This window comes from Ziziphus jujuba, chromosome 1 (genome assembly GCF_031755915.1).
Source record: "Ziziphus jujuba cultivar Dongzao chromosome 1, ASM3175591v1".
NCBI classification, from domain to species: domain Eukaryota; kingdom Viridiplantae; phylum Streptophyta; class Magnoliopsida; order Rosales; family Rhamnaceae; genus Ziziphus; species Ziziphus jujuba.
Window position 1 is genome coordinate 6,393,220 of NC_083379.1, and position 23,771 is coordinate 6,416,990.

Genomic DNA, 23,771 nt, shown 5'->3' on the forward strand with positions numbered 1-23,771 from the left:
ATAACCCAACAAATCTTTCCAATCCATCCACTTTTCTCTTCTTTGCTTTCCCATTTTTTTTATTGTCACTTCCTTATTGTAATTGGCTAATTAAAATGAGCATGTCAAACAGAAAGTTAGAATGAGTATTAGCTCAGCAATCAGTTTGATGGATGCTAAAATGGCATACATATTGAAGCCACATTTGAAAGGTACTAAAAAAGACACAAACTGAAGCAGACTCTGAAAGGAAAGATCAATGGAGCTTCTTCCCTGTTGCAACTTCCCAAGCCTTTAAGATATGATTCACAATTTCCTCTACGCCAACTCCATGCTTCACCTGCAAATTTACACACGATTTACAAAAATGAGGCACATTTTCTGTGATTCTGGAGTATTTAGAGCAGGAAATATGAGGTTGACATTCTGCAATGTATACTTGTTGCCTTCCGATAGATATGGAACTATGAGGAGAAATTCTTTAACAACAGGATCTTAAGCTTGTAAATCCTGACTAAAGTATGTATCCAACTACAATTCAGGAATTGGTCATGATACATGGGCAATGATAGCCAAGGAATATATCTTATGTTTAATCAATTATCCACTCTTACAATTTTGCCTTACGAGCAAGTTTTGAGTAACACAAGTAGATATTTAAACCTCAAAGCCTTGTTGATACGTTTAAAAATCTAGTTGGAGATCTTGGATTACAATATTCTTAACATGGAATTTTTCATCAAAGAAAAAACAAGAAGAGGAAAAGTTGGCTTGTTGCACTTTGAACTAATTCTATCAAAAAATACCAGGGTGATTTTTGAAATTACAGAAACTCCAGGTACAAGTATCATAAGTACATCTATGGATACTAGTAATTAAACAGAACATATAACAGACCTGAGAAAACACAAAAGGTCCTCCATCTCGCATTCGAAGTGCATCACGCTCCATGACTGTTAAATCAGCTCCAACAGCTTGTGCAAGGTCGGTCTTGTTAATTACCTACAATCAGTTTTCACCATATCATATTCATCTGATATGCTTAACATTTGCTTTTAACAAATTAGTCTACATGAATGTTGGTAGGCACATTTTTATCCTGTGCCACAGCAGCAGTAGCTATGAAGAATAAGAAAAGCACATACTAGTAGATCAGCTTGGGTGATGCCAGGGCCTCCTTTTCGAGGAATTTTATCACCAGCAGATACATCTATTATATAGATGATATAATCAGCCAGTTCCCTGCTGAAGTTGGCAGCTAAGTTATCTGCAAGCAGAAGTTTAAGAAAATGTTGAGTCTTTGCCAAATGAAACTTACAAAACTTTATCAAAATAAATATTCATTTCATCTATTTATTTATTTATTTATTTTTCAAAACCACAAAGATTGAAATTGGTTACTGAATTGTTCGAGTAAAACAGCATCTGCCACTCCACCACTCTTTTATCCCTGTAATTAACTCTTACTGCACTTTTCTTCTCCCTTTTCACTTCTATAATTGCTATATTATTACCAAAACCAGCTTTTAAATTAACTGGACCACTGTTTTCCTTCTAGTTACTGGGAATAATCCAAACTTAAATAATTGATCAATATGGGACTACTAATCTTATGGCTTTCAAAATTACCTCCCCCGGATTCACAAAGAAGTAAGTCTGCCTTGAATAAGTTAGAGAGCTCCTCAAGAGGGCCAAGATTAACACTGATATCTTCACGAATTGCAGCATGAGGACAGCCTCCAGTTTCCACAGCACGTATCCTTTCTTCAGGAAGTGCTCCATGCTTCACCAAGAATTCACCATCCTCTTTTGTAAATATATCATTTGTCACCTGAGATCATTACAGTTATTATATTTTTCAGGATGCAGTAGTTGTATATAGAATAGGAACGGCTAACTTGGTTCACTAATACATAAATAGTCAGCAGCATACAGAATCCCTACCTAGATTGGGCAACTCACACTTTTTATAAACCTACAGTGTAGCATTTTATGAACTTTTGGCATCTTTAAAAGAGAAGACAGGATATAGCAGTGCTTGACATCTCTAAACATATGGGAAGACTGATAACTAGTTTGAGCTTGCTGAGCAAGTACAAGTTGATAAAAAGAAAGAAATGCATCAGGACATTCGGTAAAAGTGGTCCTCTCAAATTTGTAATCCTGGACGCTGGATCATCAATTGCTATGTAAACGACCATGCTACAATTATTGATTGGAAATATTATAGAATCCACGAATGAGGAAATTTAAGACCTTACAAAATAAGATATACAATTTTCATTCAGAAATGTTACTTACTGCAGCAAGACTGTACTTGTCCCGCAAAAATTTACAAAGAGCTAACATTAGAGCTGTTTTCCTATAAAGCATAAAAAAACATTTCATCAGTAACCATCTAATATTTTGGATTTATGCTAGCAAGATAAATTACACAACGAACAAAAGCAAATGCAAGCACCAAGCTAAGAAAAGTAAAACAGTAAGGGAAGCAAAAGGCAAATCTCAAACAATTAATTTGTGGTATGGCATAGAGGAATATCATTTGAGGATGCATCACGCTTATATACTAAAGAAAGTACTAACGAAGTGGAAAATTGGTCATGGATCCATATCATATCCACATTGGACCCTGAAAATTTAAGGTCAATCCCCATGACTCTTTAATAGTTTGTTTATGACGCAGAAAATGACATTACGTTTATGCCATATCCAACAAACTCAATAAACGAAACTAAGTTACTAAGGACAAGAACACAAACTTTAATTAATTAATTCAGAAAGCAGATATAAAGATTAAAGTGAAGAGTCAAAAATACCAAGGGACACTACTTACAGAACAAAACACCAACTATAATCAGCTCACCAAACTATACACTTTCAAACATTTAATCATAAAGCTTTATGCAACTAAAAAAAAAAAAAGGAACTTGACAGAACCCATAAACTATATTTACAAAGGATGGAAATATAAACTATGCCTGCTAAGCATGAATTATGGAAACAGAAAGAACATGAATTATGGAAACAGGAGATACCCAGTACCAACAGGACCGCCAATACCAACTGTGAAAGCTCTTTCAGTGAAATTTCTGGTGAGAAGTAGAGGAGCTCTTCTGCTGAAGTAGCCAGGGGAATAAATGGGTTCGTGGGAGTGTGGTGCCAATCCATCATGGCTGTGGTACACTTTCCCATCTGGTCCCACCCATGAACTTGTTGCAGAATCCCCATGGAAATGTTCATGATCATGATGAGCATGATCGTGTTCATGGTGATGATGGTGGTGGTGGTGGTGGTCGCCTGAAGCCATTGATTTACAGATAGAAGATTTACTCTTGACCTGTGTCAGCGGACCAGACCAATGAGTTGTTGAGTATATGAATTGGGGATAATAATACTACTTCAGTTTTACCAAAACACCCCTCCTCCATTTTTTCTTATTCTGCCTTTGCTACAACGGGGCAAAACGGATAATTTTAAATTTACATATTTCTATATAACAAAATGCAGCTATTTTGGCATTTTCTGGCAAATACTCGATATATTTTACTTATGATCTAAGCTGTTCATAAATTAATAAAGCTATGTCAAATACCCCAATAAATGAACATTGTCTTCTTGTTTCTCTAATCTTTTTCTTTTAGTTTCCTTTCTAATCTCTATCATTCTCTATATTCTTCTTTGTTTTACTTCAGTTTTTTTTTTTTTTTTTTAAGCAGCTTTCTCATGTAAATTTTTTCTTTCTTTCTATTTTTGGTGGAGAATTTTCTTTTTGTTTCTTTGCTGTAAGCCTCCAATCAACAAAGCCTAATGGCCCAAAATACAATTCAGTCCTACTTTAAAAAGTTCATCCCAAAATTTGCTCAGCCCCAAAAGATTCAGAGCCAAAATTGAAAAATGCTTTACACAAGGCTCAGCTGGATTAGGCCCGCCACCATACGAATTCTGAATTTTATTTATATATTTACTACAAAAAGAATGCCGACCAAATCCTTTTGATCTCTTTTAAAAGTTTAATGTTACAATGAACATAATGCAATGGTAATGATTAATTTGACTTGCACTAGTAATAATCTGCTTGATAGTCTTCTTTAAAATCATTACCACGAAGACATTCTAACTTACGGCATGCTTTTTCTTTTTCATTTTTTTTCTCTTTTTTTTTTCATTTTTTTATTATTTTCTTTGACTTTTTTTTTTTTCTTTTTTTTGGTGAAAATTATTTTCCTTCACTGGTTACCTGTATGCAAAACAATACATATGAAACCACATTCTTAAGCTTTGAAAGCTAGTCATAATACTTATGCAAGGATGCTCTTTATCTATTTTGTATATATGTCTTTATTCATGTCATGTCCATGGATAACCGAATCTCACTTCATAAACACATACAAAGGAGCATCATAAAGTTAACAAACTTGTCTATTCTCGGAGATTAGGCGGTGAGGTAAGAAAAATGATGGGATGGTTCTCGTTGTCTAGCAGCCATATTAATGACAAGCACCAAACACTCCCAGCATCCACTCCATCTTAATCTTTTGATTAATTATCACGAATTTGAAGAAACTAATATAAGAGCACATATGATTTACGGGCAGTCCAGCCTCGCTAACATCCACATATGTCTTCTCTGGTCATTATCAAAAGTTCAGTTGGCAACACCCTGGCTATTAGCTCAAGCTTCTGGACAAGTTTGGTAGCCATTTTGTCAAAAAAATTTGAGCTAAATATCTAATACCTCCTTGGCTTATAGTGTTTAGCTTAATTTCGTTATGTCAATTAGGTACCCGGCCCAATCAAAACTTTGGTACCAAATATCTTAATATTTTTGTGTAGGTCCCATAAGTTGAATTACCATTACTATAGTAAATTACTTCATATTGTTGTGTAGGTCTAATCAGTTGAATTACCATCACGATAGTTAATTACTTCATATATATATATATATATATAGAGTTTTTTTTATAATTAGTACTATTTGTATACGAATAAAAAAAAAACGAAAATTTTTAAAAAAAGCATTATCTTTTCTCTTACATAGAAAAAAATCTATGACTATAGAATTATTCCATATATATATATATATATATATATATATATATTTGATTGATCGATGATCATAGGCTTAATTATTGAAAAATTAAATTTTATCTATTAAACGTATCACGAAGTGAGTGATTGTGAATGAAAAATTTACCTATCATCATTTGAAGGAAGTTACAAAATTATTAGTTTTACCTGCCATGGCATTTAAGTCTTATTGATTAGACATCCTTGCTAGTTAGCTAGTTATAGTCTCGTACCCACCTGGTTCTTTAATTTTTAGGAATCTCTTGATCAATTACCTACTCATTGTTTTCCATCACGGATCTATATATATATATTGGTTTGTTGTAAGCATTTTAACTAATCAGTATGCATGGTTAGTCCAATACAAAGCCACCCATTTGATATGACTACTAACTGTGTATATATGCATATATTTGAGACGAAGACTGTGAAGCAACATTTGGTTTATCGACATTATGCAATAATATTATTTGATTTGTGAATATTACATTTCTCTTTTTCTCTTCAAAACTATTTCCCAATTTATAATTAAAAATATAATCATAATATGATAATAGATGATAAATATTAATATTTGTCCAACTAGCTTTTAGTTTTAAATTACTAACTTATTAGCAAGTATATCTTCCACTATATTTTGAGAGATAATTGCAAAAAAAAAAAAATATAATTATATATAAAAAGAAAAGAACTACATATGTTTAAAAGAAAAGAAAAAGAAGTAGAAATAAATAATAAAGTGGCAATTCAATTTAATGAAAAATAATATGCATTATATATATAGTCGTAGGAGAACGTTGAATTAAGAAAAGAGGTGTCCATTTCCATGAGAATGTTATTTGAAAAGGGTACGTAAAAGGTAGCAAGATAATGTTGGCGTTGAATTAGATCATGACATTGGTAGCAAAAGGTGCAAAAGATGGAATTAGATCATGACATAAAAGAAAGAGAGTTAAAAATGATTTAAACTCTTGTAATCATTAAGCTTTAAAATATTTTACATATAAATTGAGGGGAGTCGAAAGATTAATCATCTCAAATATAATCTTAATTACTTTTTGGTATATATATATATTTGTTAAAATTTAGGTACACTATAAAAGGTGGCTTAAATCAAGGAAAAGTTTTTGGGAGTTGTTTGGTTATTTCTATATATAATTACTTTAGTTTCTTCAAGAAATTAAACAAGGTTTCATATAACTAGTTGAAGCATCCAAGTAGTCTATGCTTTATATTTACTTTCATATGTTTGGCTCAAATTAGTTTGGAAAAATAAAAACTGGAATTTTATATAAAACCAATTCATCAGTTTTGGACAACTTGGATATAACAGAACATTGGAAGATTAAAAGACGATATATTGTACAATATAATTAACTTGTGGAAAAAAATTGCTTTTCATTTTTAAGTACCTATCTTTCTCACGTTTCCCGTCTCTGGACCAATTTGTAGTCTGCATAAATTGCATATAAATAGTTTTACACATATAGATAAAGTTAATTAAACATATCCAATTAAGACCTTATAATTATTAACACGATGATAAAATTATGTCATTTTTACAAAATTTGTGACATCACGTGTTTTTCAATTACAAAACTATCATTTCAACAAAGCAGTAATCATATGTTTTGTAATTTCAAAGTTTTCATAAAAATTAAATTTTCTTTAAATTATTGTTGCGATGTTGTTTTCATTTGTTGTTAACTTTTTAAAACTAGAATAATGAAATATGATATTAATATCCACGAAATGTGCATTCTTCAAAAAGAACATGCATCTAGTTGTAAACAAGAAATTTAAAACTTGTCTCTTCAAAGATGAAACCTATATATATGTATATATAAATGATCCTTTAGGTATTCTCAAATTACATAATCAAATATTCTTTGATCAATGTATATATCTATTTGAACTTTTTCATAGTGTATTTGCAATCCTTATTCATTCATCTTTATGGGACCAAAAAGCCTGCAGTGTGACCCCCACAAATTTGTTGAAATCTTGAAATTTATATAAATACCATATTGACTATCCTCCACTTTCATTTAATCTTTTTCTTTATAGTATCACTTACACCAACAATACCATATACAAAGTGCCTACACCACCTATTTCTTTCAAGATCACTCTTCATATATAGATACATGGATTTTACAGCAAGGTAATATCTACTTTTGCATGAATTCACTAATCTCACATCACATCATCTGATTCTTTATAACCAATATTGCTCAGCTCCTAGGCTCTTCGGAAAAAAAAAAAAAAAGCACACCTCAAATTTTCTTCAAGCTTGATATATATATTATAGCCATTTAACTTCTTAACAAAGAATGATGAAAAGCTGAAAGTTGCCGAGAGAGAGAGAGAGAGAGAGAGAGAGAGAGAGAGAGTGATAGTATATAAAGTAATTGAAGTTGCTAGAAACCGATCGCTTTCACTAATTTCCTTTTGGAGATCGTGAAGAATGCAAACTTTTTGCAAGTTAGCGTGTTTTGCTTTCTCTGCATGTTATCATCTTCCTCTAATACCCTTAGTTGGATGCTCATCTCATGAAGACCATAACCAATTTATTGGTCACAAAAGCATGATCAAAGGCAACTTTCACAAGGTAATTTTTTATTTATTACGAAAATATTTTCATTTTCAGCACTTTTCATCATCATCTTCTTCGATCTGTTTCATTTCATACATAGTTGAGGATGATAAATATTTAAGTTATGGTGGATTTTTTAATTTGCAGTTGAGTCCTCAGATGACATCAAATGTTAGAGTTCATGGTCTTCTTCTATGGGTTTCAATGGGGCTCTTAATGCCTGCTGGGATACTTAGCATCAGAATGTCAGTCAAAGAGGAACGAGGCTCCATTCGGGCTAGAGTCTTCTTCTATCTCCATCTTACTTTTCAGGCAAGATCTTCTTTGTATTCCCAATTCTTCTTCTTCAAATTATCCATGGACCACTACCATCTGAATTGCATTATAAATTAAATACCTATAATTTCATAAACATAACCAAATTACTAGAGTCTAGAGCTTTGTTGCTTTCCAAACATCATTATACCTCCCTTTAACTTTAATGATGGTTTCCACTAGAGCATTTTCTTTTTCTTTTTTTAAATATTTTATAACCAACAAGGCCACGTTTAGGAAACAAACATGAATACTTGAATATCAAGAAATTAAGATATATATATATATATATATTTTTTTTTTTGTGGACTTCAATCTTTCTCAACAGAGCAAGGCTAAAGGTTAAATGAAAATTAAAGATCCATCTACAATTCAGTCTTAATCAGTTAATTTATTTTCTTCTCTTTGATTAAGTTTTCAAAAACATAATCATTTGCATACACATACATTGAGAGTACGAAGCAAATTATTACCATATTTCATCTGGATCACGCACCCACAGATGGCAATGGCACAATAATTTTAGACATCTTCAATAAGGTTGTAAAGTAATTATAACAGCAAACGGCCGTCGCATAACATGATGAGAAAATATATAATTAATTAATATAATCTTCAAACAGAATTTTCCATTTCCAAATTTTCTCTTCCCATTTCTTTTCCTCTTTGAATTTTTATTTATTTATAATTTTATCATTTATATATATATATATATATATATATACGTAAAGCAGATGCTTTCAGTTCTTGTTGCTACTGCTGGAGCTGTGTTGTCCATCAAAAATTTTGAGAACTCGTTCAATAACAATCATCAAAGAATAGGTCTAGCACTCTACATTGCCATATGGATACAAGCGATTATGGGATTTCTGAGGCCTCACAAGTAATTATTTCACTTAAAAAAACTCTATCATATTTCAAATTTAAATTAATATCATCTGTTTCTCTCAGTTATATTAATAAACAAATACATAAATTAATTTTGTTGCAGAGGAAAGAAAGAAAGAAGTGTTTGGTACTTTGTACATTGGATAGTTGGAATTTTGATATCATTAGTGGGGATTATCAACATCTACACGGGCTTAGAAGCATACCATAAGCGAACATTAGAGAGCACAAGGCTTTGGACAATTATTTTCACAGCACAAGTCTCTTTCATCACTTTCTTGTATCTCTTCCAAGACAAAAAGGAATATATACAAGAGCAAGGTGTTATTCTAGGCAATCTTGAAACAATCACACCTGATCAAGAAAATATTTCTCAAATCCAAAACCATAAAGATTTGTTGCCTGCTGCACCATGTGCCAAGAGAAATGCACTCAGGAACTTGTTTGATTGAAACCCCACAAATATGTGGGATTCTTTTGCCCCTTTTAGCTTGCTAGTTTACCTCTTTTCCCTCCTTTCTTTTTATATTTTCGAAAAAAGAAAAACAAAAAGAAAAAAAAGTGGGTGCTCATTTGCATTTTATTTTTTGATGCATGCACTCTGTGAAAAAGTGAAAGATGAATATACGAATTCTTCATCATGTGGAGTGCATTCATCAAAAATGGATGAACTGTATTTGTGCATCCTTTTATTTCTATACTTCCTATATTCCTTTCTTTTCTTTTAATGTAGGTGTGAAAGTTTGCTTCTAAATAGGAGAACGGAGTACTAATATGTTAAATTTGGTAGTGTAATAGATGATATATATCGTGCTTTGTATCATATATTACAATATAGTTGAAATTGAATTAATTCGTTAACATTAATTTGAAGATATATTTTCCTTGCATATGAACTCTGGATTCGTATAATATCTCAATTTCCCAATATTTGATTTACATCAGAGTTGTGGCTGTCATCACTCATGATTATCCAAATACGGAGACAAATTGAAATTACGAGTGCACCTTCAAGACAGTATCAAGGAGAAAAAATGTGACATGATTCTCTAATTCACCAAGAGTTGCAGCTAAACAATCAAAGAAATCATGTCCAACTTCATAATGAATATCTATACCATACCGAATCATATTGAAGCAAATTAAATATGGATTAAATAAAAAGGAGAAATGGAAAAGAAGCAAGAAGGATTATGGTTTCAATTCGATCTAACCAGCAAAATAAGTGATCATATCTCAGCAATTTTCAAATTAAACAAAACAGGAATTTTAGAATCTTAGTAGATACTCCAAACCGTTTGCTGTCCTAAAATGCTCAAAATAAAACAATAGCCAACAAACAACAAAAAGGCTTCTAACAAAAATATCCCAAAACAGACTCAACTTTAACTATCTTTTAAGCTTGGCTATGAAATTACCAAGTTACATGAACAAATTAGGCCTCGATGCCTTGTATGTGGTCTTCAACTTCCTTGTAGGTGGCCTGACCTTCTTGAACACCAAGGGGAACTTAATTTTTGAGTTGTGGAACTGCTTGGTGCTCTCCCTCTTGCAAAGTTTAGCTGGGACGGTGGCAGTCTTGATAATTTGAATGCAAGGAGACCTGACCCTGTGGCGAGAAGCCATCTCAGTGTACATATGTTCCACAGCACCATTTAAGGTGGTATCACGATACTCCTTGTACATGTTGTGATAACCTGTTCGGCTTTGATACCGCAGCCAAATACCATAGTTATCGATTTTCGTTGGGTTCTTTTCAAATATCTGCAATAGAATAACAGCAATACATGCATAAGAACAGTAAAAGCAAGATCTACATCATAAAGACAAGCAAAACTCATCATAGAAACAAGAGCCTAAATCAAATCAAATGATACAGCTTTAACTAAAGGCCAACATATGTGATAAGTTATGAGTAATGCAAAAAGTTCAGATCGACCACTAAGTGACAAAATTCTAGATCATAACAGATTACACCAAATGGCACAACAAAAGTGGTAATATGAAAAAACAAATACAATTCGTCTACTTTAGTTAAAAGATGCTAAGAAGGTTTTGTTCTTTTCTTTACCGGCAGTAAGTTTAGTACAGGTTGTCTGTCACACAATCTTTGAAAACATCAACAGCTAACATCTATGGTTTCTCAGAGAAATAAAAAGTTGAATAATTAATGAAGGAGAGACAGCAAAAGCAACATACGACTAGATACAGAATTAAGTACTTATTTCCCAATATATATTTTGAGATTATATTTCTGACCAAGGTAGAAAAGAAGTGCTTCCGAATCCATAACAGAAATCCTATAGCTGCTATTTATGCTACTTTAAACAAAGTCCAAAACTTTCATTTTCTTCAAACATTCTGGAAAATTCAACAGACTCTCAAATGGATCGAATTTGGTTTTATATTAAATTTAGTAGTTATTATACTTTCTCCTTTAGTAATCCTGTGCTTAAACTACAAATGAAATCAAAATTGTTTGCATGCAACATCTATACCTAAAAACTTCAGCAATAAACAGTCAACATCAATTACATAATTGTAGAATTTAGAACAAACAAATTCCAGATCAAACATAACATTGTGAAGATATAGGACTTAGCAGAATAGCCACAAGTTGGTTGAAGAATAAAGTAATCAGCAGAACTTTTCTAGAACTGCTATGAGGAACGAATACATACATCTATTAGAAGTTCAAAGTTACAAAGAAAGCAGGGTCACCAAAAACAGAAAAGATTCACCTTTAACAAATTTTGAGAACTCCACAATCTCCTGGATAAAAAAGAGTAGTCCATCTAAAAACCGACAGTATATACCAAAAGGAACAATGTCACACCCTTCAATTATCAATTTTTACACAGAAACATACTAGTTTCAGTGAATCCCCTAATTAAAACATTGAAGGAAGAAACCCTAACAAAAATTTAATCTACAAAAATTCTGTCCATATCCCCATCATTCAAAACGCACAAACCATCATTTCCTTGTACAAACACAGTATACCAATGAAAAAATACGGCTTTAAAAAAGAAGAAAAAAAAAACTGCACCTCATTGATTGCAAGAACTTGGCCATTGCTCTTCTTAACCTTTTTGAGCTTCCTCAGAAAATACCTAATTCAAATAAAGAATCAAAGACCCAAAAGTAAATGTTAAAAAAAAAAACAAAATCAATATCACAGCTTAAGCATATGCTAAATACAACCAAAATCTCCTGATTGATCACAAAAAGCAAAAAGAAAGCCGGCTTACCAGAACTTGGACTTGGCGCGAACTTCATTGGTAGCCCAGAGCTTCATGCGGTAAATCTTGGGATGCTCATCTGATTCCGTAGGGAGAGCCCTCCCGACAACCTGATACTGATGGAACTGCACCACAAACCAATTACATTAACAGCGCAGCTCTATTTCTATACTAACAACAACAACAACAATCTTAAACTACACCAATAAGAAAGTACATCTCAGACTTAAAGCTTACCCTGAAAGTAACCATTTCTGATAATCAGAGAGCTTCTTCTTCTGGCGCCCTCTTTCTGTACCTGGTACAAGGCGAAGTTAGGGCATCTTTTGATTTATATACCTGCGCCTCCAAGGTAGAAACCCTAATTCGAAACCCATCTCCGATTAACTCAAGCCCACTATTACGACGCACTATTTTTATTTTTATTAATTGGGCCAACCCAATTTAAATTGAGCCTCAGACCAAATTCATTATTTTGTTAATAAATCATGATTTTTTTTAATTTTTTTTTTTAATGGAACGGGGACTGGAATTCTTTTCTTTGTTTTTAATATTTTAGCATCATCCTTGTCAATCTCCCATTTTTTCTTTTGTATTTTCGACAGTAATCTATTTCTTGTTAGTTATTTCTTCTTCCTCCAGTCCAATCCAACAGTTGTCATCCATTTCATTTTCTTACAAGATCCTCTTTTTGGATAAGTTTCAGAATTCTTATAAACTTTTATTCTTTCAATAATTTAAAAACTCATTTATATTTTTATGTGACCAGAAACTTTACTTATTGTGGTCTTAAATTTTTTTTCTTTTATAGAAATTTTAATTTTTCAACAAAAGAAATAAATAAATATTGAAGAAGTGTAAAAGCCACCAAAGGCCTTTTTCGAATTAAACAACTTAATTATATATTTCATATCAAAACTTGTTAACGTAAATTAAATAATATTATTGATATAAAAGTACTAAACAATTAAAAGAGCCTTTTATTTTATTTTCTTTTTCTTTTTTTCTTTTTTAAGTGAAAATGTCGCTAGTATTGTGGATAGAAAACCAACCAAATATAGGATTATATATGAACACTCAAAATATTAATAAATACAGGTTAAATCCAGACAACCTCCCATACAGAGCTAGAACAACGAACTTAAGTTGTACAATCTTCTTCCAAGTACATATCCACCTCACCACGCATGAGCTCCCTTCGTTAAGCCAAGAGTAACAGCAATTATAGCAAGTATAGACTGAAACATGCAAGAACATGGAATTCTGTGTCAGCAAGATATGGCAGCTAAATCACAGTGATACTTTCAATTTTCACAGAAAGGGAAAGGAAAATCAAGCACCATAGTAGTGATCAAATTGGTAACCATAAAGATAAACAATACTATAACTGGAAATTTACTTGAGCGAATAAACATGGAGGATCTCATTTAAATGTCAATCAGAATGTTACTTGTAAACTACCGACCTTTAACTGCCTCGTACATGTTAAAATAGGAATTATCCGAGCGTTTAACAATTTCCATTGTCATTTAAATTACATTAAGATTCTCTACCCAGTGAACAATCCTAGAAGTATGGAGGTAGGAAAAGTTAAGTATTTCACCATGCTAGTGGAGTGGGCAATTTTGCAAATTTTAAAGCTAACAGTTGGTGCAAGAAATAACGGGCATATATATGATCTCTACATCTTTTATTAAGGAGGTCAACATATGACCTCTAGATTCACTAAGCCTCTTATGTCAACCATGTATCTCGCGTAATTACGTTTTTTACGACAAATTAATAACTCTATGAAACTTATAGATGGGTTTTTTATTTTTCGCTCTCTCAAAAATCTACAACTCCGAATTGAAAAGACCTACTTTACAGAAATTTAGAAGCTGGTTTATGAATTCCCAGTCCACCAGTAAACAATAAACCATAAATACAAAAAGACCATTTCTTACTCAAATTATTGGTCTTAGAATAAAGTAAATGAACTACTTAAATAATTTGCAAGTCCATCTTCATACAAGATACATAGAGAAATAAGTCGCACAAAACAAGGAAAAATATAAAACCATAGAACATTTGTAAGCAAGTGAAGAATAAATTCATAGGTATTGAATACTTACAGCTATTGTGCATGCAACATATCCAGGCTTTTCTCTATGATCCACCCGTACACAAAGTATGATAAAAGTTCCAATATACCAGGGGATACCACCAAGGAAGAAACCAGTTAAAAACCTTGCATAGGAAATCAACTGTCAATGTCAGCTCAATCCATTGAAGTGACCGGCTAAAGTCAAAATATATTTCACATTTCAAATAACAAATAACTAAAAATTGACAACTCAAGTCTCTTTTTAAACCAATTCCACATGCTAAAAGTTTTCTGCCTCTTAGATTCAACAAGTCTATTTACGGCCCATTGTCTTGCCTTATTTTAAAGTTCCCAAAGACTGGGCTTTCACGGACACACGTTTAAAAGAAATTTATTAATCTTATGCATGATGGAGTCTTTAATTCTGACTAAGCAAAGGAAATAATGGATTTGTAAAAGAGATGGCCATCTAGCTGGACTCGTGAATGACCATAACTTCATACTCCAACCTAACTATCACACTATTGATCTTGGTACACTTTATATGTCTTTATTTTTATCAATACCCAGCAACTATGACGTTATGAGTTTCCCACAAATGAGTTTCCCCTTATTTAAAGGCAAATTTGCACTGAGATTAAATCTTCATTTGTCATTGTTATTTTCTTGGCATACAGCAAGCAATTATTAGGGAAAGTATGAGTACAATATAAAACTAGCAACACATAGCTCCATGCGATGAACTATAACAAATAAAAATATCTCTCAAATCCCAAAACGTAGATTTGGTGAGCTACAAAACACAATCAGCTTCTAAATCATTAACCTAATCTGTTCACCACAAGACATGGTTATAAACATATTTTAACAAGGAAAGGAGAACTAGGAAGCAAAACTCCAATCTTAATTAAAAATGGGAATTGGTAGTTGTCTAGAGTATTACTATATTAGAACTTAACAGTTCATGTTAGGTTTTTTACACTGTAAATCATGCAGGGCAACAACAAACCAATAAGTTAGTGCATCATTAATCAGCAGTAGATAAATGTTGCTTTTCCTAAAGTTAAATAAAAAACAGATGAAGATTGATAGAATAAAGGAAAATATTAATTTGAATAAACTTACAAGAGCCAGCCAACACCAAGACCACAGCAAGGAAGGCGGCGTTCTCTTACAGGTCTTCCCTCGACAACAGCATAACCTTGAAAATCAAAATAATATGATTATTATGGAAAATAGATAAGAACCCTTTTCGTTTTTCATTTGTAGAAAATCATATAATTTTTCTCACAGCAACCATGAATAGTTCTAGCCTACAGTGGCTCTACTGTTAGGTCATTATTCAAAGAGAGAGAGGGTGGAGGGGGTTGGGGTTGTGTGAGGAGGGGAGATGAAGTTTTACATACAATTTTGACTTCTGTAAGTAAGATCCGTGGTATCTTTCAAATTTGAAGACTTGAGAATCCCATAACAAAATATTCAAATGACACAAAATAAAATATTCTTATAGCTATCAAAATATCTCTATTACGAAATAAAATACCACAAATATGTCTTAAGTAACTGTATATGAGCCTATAATACAGTTGTCTCTAAATTGTCTACTAGCAATAACAAAATATAAATAATTAAAATAATATATATATATATTATTTTAATTCAGAATAAGGTAAAAAGAAATACATAAACTCTTCACAATTATTATTACTAGAATAACAATTAACTTCAAGTAAAAAAAAAATTCTAATAATATAAAACAATTTAACTAACCGTACTATGTATAAGTATCTGACAAAAAAGCAACATATGAATTTTGCCGTATTCCATAATCGTACCGAATTCTTGTTGGTTCTAGCACTAAGCAATCATCCACGAGCCAGGCCCACAAATTGCTGGCCACACCCTAATACTTCCACGATGACTGCATAATTTTTTATTGAAGTGCACATTAATTATTCTATACCACTGGAAATCAATGTTTTTGAACAGAGAAGATACCAAGCTATTGACTGCCCATGAAATAAACTGATAATAGCCATTTGGGCTTCTCCAGGTTCGGAATGAATCCCCAAACTACTCTTACTCTCTTCAGAAAACCATTTTCCTATTTCAAAGTCGTTTGGTAAAATGGACCTGCCCATATCTATTCAATGGGCAGACTCCAGACCCTTTTTCTTTTTTTTTGTTTTTTCCTTTTTCAAATTTTAATATTGCTTATGATCCTCTCTTGCAACACACACACACACACACACACAGAAGGAAAAAAAAAACAAAAAAAAAAGGGAAAAATGGAACCTTGACCATACTTCATCAAAATCAAAATATTAAAATTTCCAGAGCAAAAGGTCGGATTTTCCAACTCCATCATTTCCCCCAAATGCCCCAACTAACGAAACCTCAAAGACAATCTATAAATATCCTAATTGAAAATTATATAAAAATACATAAAACTAGCATTACCCAATCAGCCGCCAACCCCAAAAACCTCGACCAAAAAACTAGGCAAACAATCTAAAATACATATTGTAACAAAAATATATATGAAAATTCGTGTATATATCATCCACGGGAATTTAAATTTCAACGATTAAAAAAAAAATTAATCAGAGAGAGAATGGGATAGGTCATTAAGCGTACCAGTGACCGTTTGATAACCAACATAATGGTGAGGGTAGCTAGGATGAGCGGTGGCGCCGATAGGAGGAACCGGCTGAGGAAAACCGACGACGGGCTGAGGCGGTGGCTGGGAAACAGGAGGAGGAGGAGGAGGATAATTGGCAACGCCTTGGAAAGTTCCGTAATGATACTGGCTCTGCTGGTCGGCCGCCACTCCTCTGCTTTTGGAGTCGTCGCTCATTTCCGACGCCGAATTGTAACCAGGCTTAGGGATTTCAACGATCGCAGTCGACTTTTTTCAGGTCCTCGTCGTTGTCGCCGTTGTCGTTTGTGCGTGGTTGCGAATACGGTAATGGCTATTTTCGGACTGTTGAGGTGCTTTTGAGGAGCAGAGGTGGCACATTTTGATCCAAACTGGGTGGTTGTCTCCCATTGAATGTCGTTGGATATGGATTTTCGAAGCATTTTGGATGGGCCTAGACTTTATTCATTTCATAAATTCGTATTAGTGTTGGGCCTCCATTGTGTTTTCCATCAACAGTAATAATAATAGAAAAGATTCTGTTGATAATAATATGGGGTTCCAACATTTTTAGATTCTAATCTAATGATGTTAAAATTATAATATTTATTGCCATTTTTATTAGTATATATTAATCAAAAATAAATAAATATTACATTATTGTTACATGAAGTGAATAAGAAAATAGTAATTTTATACTTTATTTTGATACCCAATGGTTATATATATTTTTTTATAAATCCATTTAAGTCAAAAAGAAACTGCTTTTATTATTATTATTATTATTACGATGATGATGATGATGATGATGTCTAACTTCAACATTGGTAAGGATTATTTTTCAAATTTGATCAAAAAGGATTATTTTTCAAATTAGAAGGTTAGATGATAATTTTTTTTAAAAATTTGTAGGCTTTATTTTTAACATATTTAGAAAAAGAAAAAAAGAAAAATGGATTTTCTGAAAAAATGAATAAATAAATAAATTAGATTTTTGAAGTGTCAAAAGTTGCTGCTGCGGACAAATCATAGACGCAGACTCAGCACTTCCAAATATACATCAAGATGATTATTACCAAAAAATAAAATCTCTATATTTATACACACACACACCAAGATGATGTGTCTCTTCCTCTCTGGACATAGGCTTCAATATTGGTGAGGAAAAAATTGGAGTCATCCTATACATAATGTTTTTTTCTTCCGTTTTATTTATTTATTTTTTTACCCTAACAAAATTGACTAAAACTATCCATTTCGCTTGTGCAGAGTGTATCCAATGAGTGAAATCTGTATTCTTGCTGACTAACTTGAAAATTAGGAGGAAAAAAAAAAAATGATAGAAAAAGACTGATTCAAGGACTGACCAAGAAATTACAAATTTTAGATAACAAAAAAAGACTGATTCAGTAATTGTTGCATGCACGCAAAGTGTCCTAATAAGTTAATAGCATACATATCCTCTGCAACCCAAAAGTGTCCCAATACTTTGAGACCCTTACTTCTTTTCAACTCAAAACAAACATTATTTATCCCAAAAAAAAAAAAAAAAAAAAAAAAAAAAAAAAAAAAAACTGAAACGTACATTGGAAAAGAAAAAAACAACAAAAATGGCTAATTGGACATTTCATGGGATGGTGACAAGCATGGAAAAGACCAACATAAGAAGTTAAATTGAGTATGACAAAGTTACCGGTTTGATTTATCTTTTCTTTTCTCTTCATAACGATATTAGTTCATTGGTCAGATCAGACAACTTCTTTGAGGTTGTGCATGGATTATTGAGTAGAGAAAATTAAAAAAATTAAAAATTATCCCAAGAATAAAATATTGGTGTAAATAAAAATATTCAGAATTTCAAATGAAAATTAATAGAAAAATTTTATCTTTAATTCAAGATTTAGGATTCATTTAATAAAAAATCATCACCATGGTTATAAACCTCCAAGAATTGCTTATGACTGATTGCATCTTTATATATATATATATATATATATATATATTTTTTTTTTTTTCCCCACAAATTCAGATGCAAAATGTATGACAATTTTTTTCAGATTAATATTCAATTCGGCTCTAGTAGCTTTCAAGCCTCCAATAATATGGTCCGTGACAATTGCTTATTAGATTGTCTACTTTGATGAGTTTACTTTCATCATAAATATCAAATATGAAAATAAAACATTGAAGCAACAAAAACTATATATATATATTAAAAGCACATGTAAACAAATACCACAATTTTTTCTTGGCTAAATTAAAAGGTAAAAAAGACAAAAAAAAAAAAGGGGAAGAAAAGAAAAATTGTCCACATATGAATCCCATTCAAGTAATTTGATGGTAAAGCTAAGTGGACCCAAATATGGATTTAGAATCTTGCTCAAAATTTGAATACTGTTTATTGCCAATGAGGTATTAGTTAGGGTGATGTAACGGAACGTGTGAAGATGGATTATGCTTGGATTCAAGTTGTCCATTAATAATGGTGCTTTTTATTTTCTCTCTCTTATTTATTTATTTATTTTTATTTTTTATTTTTTGAAGAGATTGCTTTCAATTTGTTAACTAATTAATTAAATTCATTATTAATACATGTGTTTTTTAAGAGTAGAAGAGGTAAATTATAAAACTATTAAAAAGTTTTTGTTGCCTTATATATGTGGCCAACAATATTTTGTCCATAAAGTACCAGGCTTTTCGCTTATGTCAAAGGAGAATGAATTTTATCTTCATAGTTTTTTTTCCTAAAATAATATGAAAGATTGAGAATTCATTATTAATTAGCATTTTAGGTTTTGGAAGGGTCTTCATTGGGCAATTGAAAGTTGGTCTTGCCAATCATTTAAATAAAAGGTAAGCAGAAGGTTGGCTATTGGCAAAATAGACACTAGATTTTATAATGTAGTAGTTTAAGGGAAAAGAACTAAGGACAAGGAATAAGTTAAATTATTATGTTTTGGATGATGTAGCCAATCTATATCGTTTTTGAAAATTTAAAATAGCTCAATTCAATTCAGTGTAATCTGATATAATGTAGATTTATAATGTAAACATTTTCGTATCCTTGGATAATTATTTACACACAAAAAGGTCAGTCTCGAAGAAATTCTTGGATATGATAAGAAAAAGATAAGCAAGCACCTCTAGCGTTTACCTCAAAACGCCCAGTTCGATTAAGTTTGTAACCTGAAATTTTGGGGTGAGGGATTCAAAACTTCTTAAAAATGTGTCCAAAAAAATAATGATAATAATAAATGAAGGTATATTATTGTAAAAAAAAAAAAAAAATTGGAATTAAATACAATAAATGTTATCAAATTACAGAATAATTTTTTTGGTATATCAAACCAAATCCACCTAAATAATTTTATTCTCCTTACCACAAAAAATTAAATGTTGTTGCAAATGGACCAATCAAAAAGAACATAAAATTGCACATGAGAATCACGTCAATTCTAGTACAAGACTTTCAATCACACAGCTGTATTTCAAAAATCACGTGAGAGCACTGCTTCCATGGATCTACAATAAACAATCCCAGGTGTCGCCTTCAATCACGAAAATGACCTTAACATCCCGCGACTAGAAATTCAAAATTTTTTAAAAAAATCTTTTTCAGGTTCCGTCTCTGTTTTCCACCTAAAACAAAACACTACTCTATTATCTTAACATTACACACACTGCACCTCCAAAAAAAAAAAAAAAAATCCAACTCATCCAATCAAAACAGACCAAATAATTAAACAAAATTTTAATTATTTATTTATCAAATAAATCCAATAAAACACGTCACGTTCACACCGCACACCCCAATTGTTGTCCACCAAACAATGACCCCACTACGCAACTCCTCCAAAAAGAATCCTTATGCCTAGCCATCCATCATCTCCCCCAAACAAAAAAATACACAACCCAACAGCAAATCAAAACAATTACAAAATAAAAATCTTTTCACCGTTTTAACTCCCGAAACGTGGCCCAAAAAAAAAAACTTACAATGCTAAAGCTCCATCCCCACGTAACTGTTTACGGTCTTTTCCTTTTTTTTTTTTTTTTTTTTTTTCTTTGGGTGCTGACAAATCAGTACCGTTGACCTTTACAAGGAAAAAAAGGATGGGGGATGGGGTTTCTAACGTAAAGAAAGGAGAGGGTATCGCCTGCAACGCCTAGACAGGAAAACTCTGCAATCATCCTTGGGGCAGATTGTGGGGACAAAAGCTATATCATCGCAGCCGTCCGTTCTGTGCCTCTTGAAATCCAACAGAGTTGAGAACATCGCTATGAACAGCACGAGATGGTTTAAAGCGTACCTTTGCCCCACGCACTGGTGGGACCCAGCTCCAAAGGCCAGGTAATTCCTCTTATAAAGCCGATCCTCCTGTCTCTCGCACGAGAATCGATCCGGGTCAAACCGGTCCGGCTCGGTAAATCCCTGTAAGCACGACTCGTAAGTCGAGGGGAAAACGATGGTCCCCTTGGGAATCGTGAACGACTCCGTCAGTGGGTAATCAACCGCTGCTATGTGCGGCACCAGCGTCGCCGGAGCTCGGTACCTTATCACCTCACGCGCCACCGCCTGCGTGTACTTCATCTCCATCAGCTGCTCCGCCGTAATCAGCGAGTCCGATTCGGGAGACCAAATCCCGGCCACCTCTTCCCTCACCTTAGCGAGAACTTCCGGATGCGAGTCCAGTAGCGTCACCGCCCAAAGCAACGACGACGTCGAGGCGTCTTGCGCCGCAAAGAGGAAATCGAACAGGTGAGCTCCGATCTTCAAATCCGGCTCCGGCTGGCCGGCTTCAGCCGCCGCCGCCTGCTCCTTCAGCGACTCTTGCATCCAGAAATCGACGAGACACGAGGGCTCCTCCCCTCTCTCCATGCTGGCCTTGCTCTGCTCGGCGCAGCCGGTCAAGGTCTCGACCAACCGTCCGACGGCGAGCCTGGCGTTTCGAAAGGCCGTGCCGGGGAGATCGATGGGAAGCTTCATGAGTCCCACATTGAAGAAATTGTAGTCGAAGTTGAACCTCCGGCGGGCTTCCACTCCCAGATAGGGTCCCACAAAGACGGTCTGCGAAGTTTCGAGGTTCATATCGCGAGCCAAAAGCCTAAGAGCGATGGGAGAGTGAGAGAGTGAAGAAAGGCTCTCCCATTTCTTGAGATGGTCAAGGATTATAATCTGCTGCAGGGAGGTGTAGGTAGAGAGAGCCTTGGGAGTGAAGTTGGGAGCGATCCGACGGCGGAGGTCCTTATGGTGCTGACCCATGGTGTAAATAAGGTTGTGCTCACCGAAAAGCTTCTTCCCAAAAGGATGGCCCACAAGGAGGAAAGCATCAGGGCGTACATTGGCGAAGATCTTGTGGCAGAGCTCAGTATCACGGATAAAGACGATGAACCTGCCGATGATGTAGTTAACGGAGAAACCGGAAGGGGATGACTTGGCATAGTAGGATTGGAGGTCCCAGAACCTGGTTGGGTTGCGGACCAATGATATGGCGTTGCCGAAGAAAGGAAGGACGAGTGAAGGACCTGGAAAGGAGCGCTTCTTTCTTAGATAAGAGATCTGCTCGTAGAAAAGTAGAAGAAGAAAAAGAGAGAAAAGGTAAGGAGCCAGTGGCTGTAGGAAGGTGACAAAGGTATTCATAATTGTTGCTGTTATTACTCAAAATTTTTTCTTTTGAAAAAAAAAAAAAAAATTTATTTTGCTTTTTAATAACGTTGGATTGGGAGGGCTGGGGGTGGGCTTTTGGGAGAGAGGAGAGCCTTGTTTTTTTTTTTTTGGGGGGGAAATGGGAGAAAGGAGAGGAGAGCGTTGGGTGTGTATATATATATATATATATTATGTGTGTGTACAGAGGAAGGGAAGGAGAAGAATAGGAAGAGAGAGTTGGGGGTGTGATATATGGTCAAAAGAGTCAAATTTCAATTAAAGAGGCTGGAAAAGTTTTTTTTTTTTTTTTTTTTCCTTCCTTTTTTTGGGTGGGGGTGGTGTGTGGTTTGGGTTTTTGGTTTTTGGAATGTGGAAGTGAATATGGAAAAATGGAGAAGCCAAATCTAGATAGAAGAGGTTAAAAAGGTTGAAAGAGAGAAGAGGTAAGAGAGTTTGGACATTTTATACTGGCTTTGGTTTGGTCTGGTCTGTCTGTGTGTGTCTGAAAGGGCTTATGGTTTTTGCTGTTGGTTGGTTTTTAAGTTTTAACAATGTTTACCGAAACATAATAAAAAATAACAAAAAAGGGAGAGAGAGAGAGAGAGAGAGAGAGAGAGAAGGGGATAAATATATGTTAAGGACGGCGGAGTTTGGTGGGTCAAAGTGGGGTTGAAATCCAGCTAAGGAGGGATGGAGATGACGTAGTGGATTCACCCAAAGATACCCTTACATTACCGTCACAAACTCTCTTCTTTTACTCTCTTTTTAATACGGTAAGGAATCCTCACCGATAAAGTGGTTTTATGATCATTTATGTCTACCATAGAATATTTTGTTTCGATTTGCCATTAATAACAGTTACACAAATTTTATGATTTTTTTTATTTAAGTTTTATTTTGAAAATAATAACTATCATTATTAAGTTGTTGTGGATTGGTGTTGGCTGTAACATAGAAAATCCTTCTTTTTTTTTTTTTTTCTTTTTTTCTTTTTTTTTTTTCTTTAGTAGGAAGAGAGGTTATTGTACCACCAAATCCTGAAAGCATTTGGATTATTATCGGTTATCATTGTAAATTTAACCTTCCGAATAACATGAAGTTTTTTAGTTGCTCATGAAATTTTTTTCAAACATTGAATTGTTTACCAAATGACTTAGGATAATAATACATCAATATATATAATTCCTTTTATATTAAAATGAAAATTCAAACTCAAATTGTTAGGTAAGAAAACAATAATTTGTACCATTCAGCTGTCCCCTTTTAAAAATTATATCAATATACATTTTTTTTATATAAATATAATTTAA

General features: G+C 33.4%; 4 protein-coding genes across 5 annotated transcripts; 1 reads left to right on the forward strand and 3 right to left on the reverse strand.

The window, feature by feature from the left end:
* Positions 1-104: 104 nt before the first annotated feature.
* LOC107413376 (urease accessory protein G) lies at positions 105-3,349 on the reverse strand. The gene is made up of 6 exons (XM_016021322.4): positions 3,018-3,349; positions 2,281-2,341; positions 1,609-1,810; positions 1,125-1,246; positions 877-981; positions 105-319 (listed from the first exon to the last, which is right to left on the reverse strand). The coding sequence occupies exons 1-6, from the start codon at positions 3,287-3,289 to the stop codon at positions 236-238; spliced, it is 846 nt and encodes a 281-aa protein (XP_015876808.2). The 5' UTR covers positions 3,290-3,349; the 3' UTR covers positions 105-235.
* A 3,651-nt stretch (positions 3,350-7,000) lies between these two features.
* On the forward strand, positions 7,001-9,744 carry LOC107413515 (cytochrome b561 domain-containing protein At4g18260). Its single transcript, XM_016021478.4, has 4 exons — positions 7,001-7,660; positions 7,793-7,957; positions 8,695-8,843; positions 8,952-9,744. The coding sequence occupies exons 1-4, from the start codon at positions 7,517-7,519 to the stop codon at positions 9,298-9,300; spliced, it is 807 nt and encodes a 268-aa protein (XP_015876964.4). The 5' UTR covers positions 7,001-7,516; the 3' UTR covers positions 9,301-9,744.
* Positions 9,745-10,058: 314 nt separating this feature from the next.
* Positions 10,059-17,215, reverse strand: LOC107413592 (large ribosomal subunit protein eL20). Of its 2 annotated transcripts, XM_048477053.2 has the most exons (6): positions 16,814-17,215; positions 15,302-15,377; positions 14,205-14,319; positions 12,100-12,215; positions 11,898-11,961; positions 10,059-10,612 (listed from the first exon to the last, which is right to left on the reverse strand). In XM_048477053.2, exons 1-6 carry the CDS (start codon positions 17,031-17,033, stop codon positions 10,271-10,273), a joined length of 933 nt encoding a protein of 310 aa, XP_048333010.2. In that variant the 5' UTR covers positions 17,034-17,215; the 3' UTR covers positions 10,059-10,270. The 2 variants fall into 2 exon arrangements, with proteins under 2 accessions (XP_048333010.2, XP_015877073.1); XM_016021587.4 differs by lacking the exons at positions 14,205-14,319; positions 15,302-15,377; positions 16,814-17,215 and adding an exon at positions 12,328-12,487.
* Positions 17,216-20,553: 3,338 nt separating this feature from the next.
* Positions 20,554-23,455, reverse strand: LOC107413371 (cytochrome P450 710A1). Its single transcript, XM_016021307.4, has one exon. It carries the CDS (start codon positions 22,453-22,455, stop codon positions 20,944-20,946), a length of 1,512 nt encoding a protein of 503 aa, XP_015876793.2. The 5' UTR covers positions 22,456-23,455; the 3' UTR covers positions 20,554-20,943.
* Between the last annotated feature and the right edge of the window lie 316 nt (positions 23,456-23,771).

What these genes read in the sequence shown, in the direction of transcription:
- LOC107413376 (XM_016021322.4), bottom strand. Translation starts at nt 3,289, where the DNA reads ATGGCTTCAGGCGACCACCACCACCACCACCATCATCACCATGAACAC. An exon ending in TCTTTGTGAATCCGGGGGAG is followed by an intron (nt 1,247 to 1,608) that starts GTAATTTTGAAA and finishes TTCTGCTTGCAG; the next exon opens with ATAACTTAGCTGCCAACTTC. An exon ending in GACCTTTTGTGTTTTCTCAG is followed by an intron (nt 320 to 876) that starts GTCTGTTATATG and finishes GTAAATTTGCAG; the next exon opens with GTGAAGCATGGAGTTGGCGT.
- LOC107413515 (XM_016021478.4), top strand. Translation starts at nt 7,517, where the DNA reads ATGCAAACTTTTTGCAAGTTAGCGTGTTTTGCTTTCTCTGCATGTTAT. An exon ending in TCAAAGGCAACTTTCACAAG is followed by an intron (nt 7,661 to 7,792) that starts GTAATTTTTTAT and finishes TTTAATTTGCAG; the next exon opens with TTGAGTCCTCAGATGACATC. An exon ending in ATCTCCATCTTACTTTTCAG is followed by an intron (nt 7,958 to 8,694) that starts GCAAGATCTTCT and finishes TACGTAAAGCAG; the next exon opens with ATGCTTTCAGTTCTTGTTGC.
- LOC107413592 (XM_048477053.2), bottom strand. Translation starts at nt 17,033, where the DNA reads ATGAGCGACGACTCCAAAAGCAGAGGAGTGGCGGCCGACCAGCAGAGC. An exon ending in CTTGGTGTTGGCTGGCTCTT is followed by an intron (nt 14,320 to 15,301) that starts GTAAGTTTATTC and finishes TTCCTATGCAAG; the next exon opens with GTTTTTAACTGGTTTCTTCC. An exon ending in CGCGCCAAGTCCAAGTTCTG is followed by an intron (nt 11,962 to 12,099) that starts GTAAGCCGGCTT and finishes TATTTGAATTAG; the next exon opens with GTATTTTCTGAGGAAGCTCA.
- LOC107413371 (XM_016021307.4), bottom strand. Translation starts at nt 22,455, where the DNA reads ATGAATACCTTTGTCACCTTCCTACAGCCACTGGCTCCTTACCTTTTC.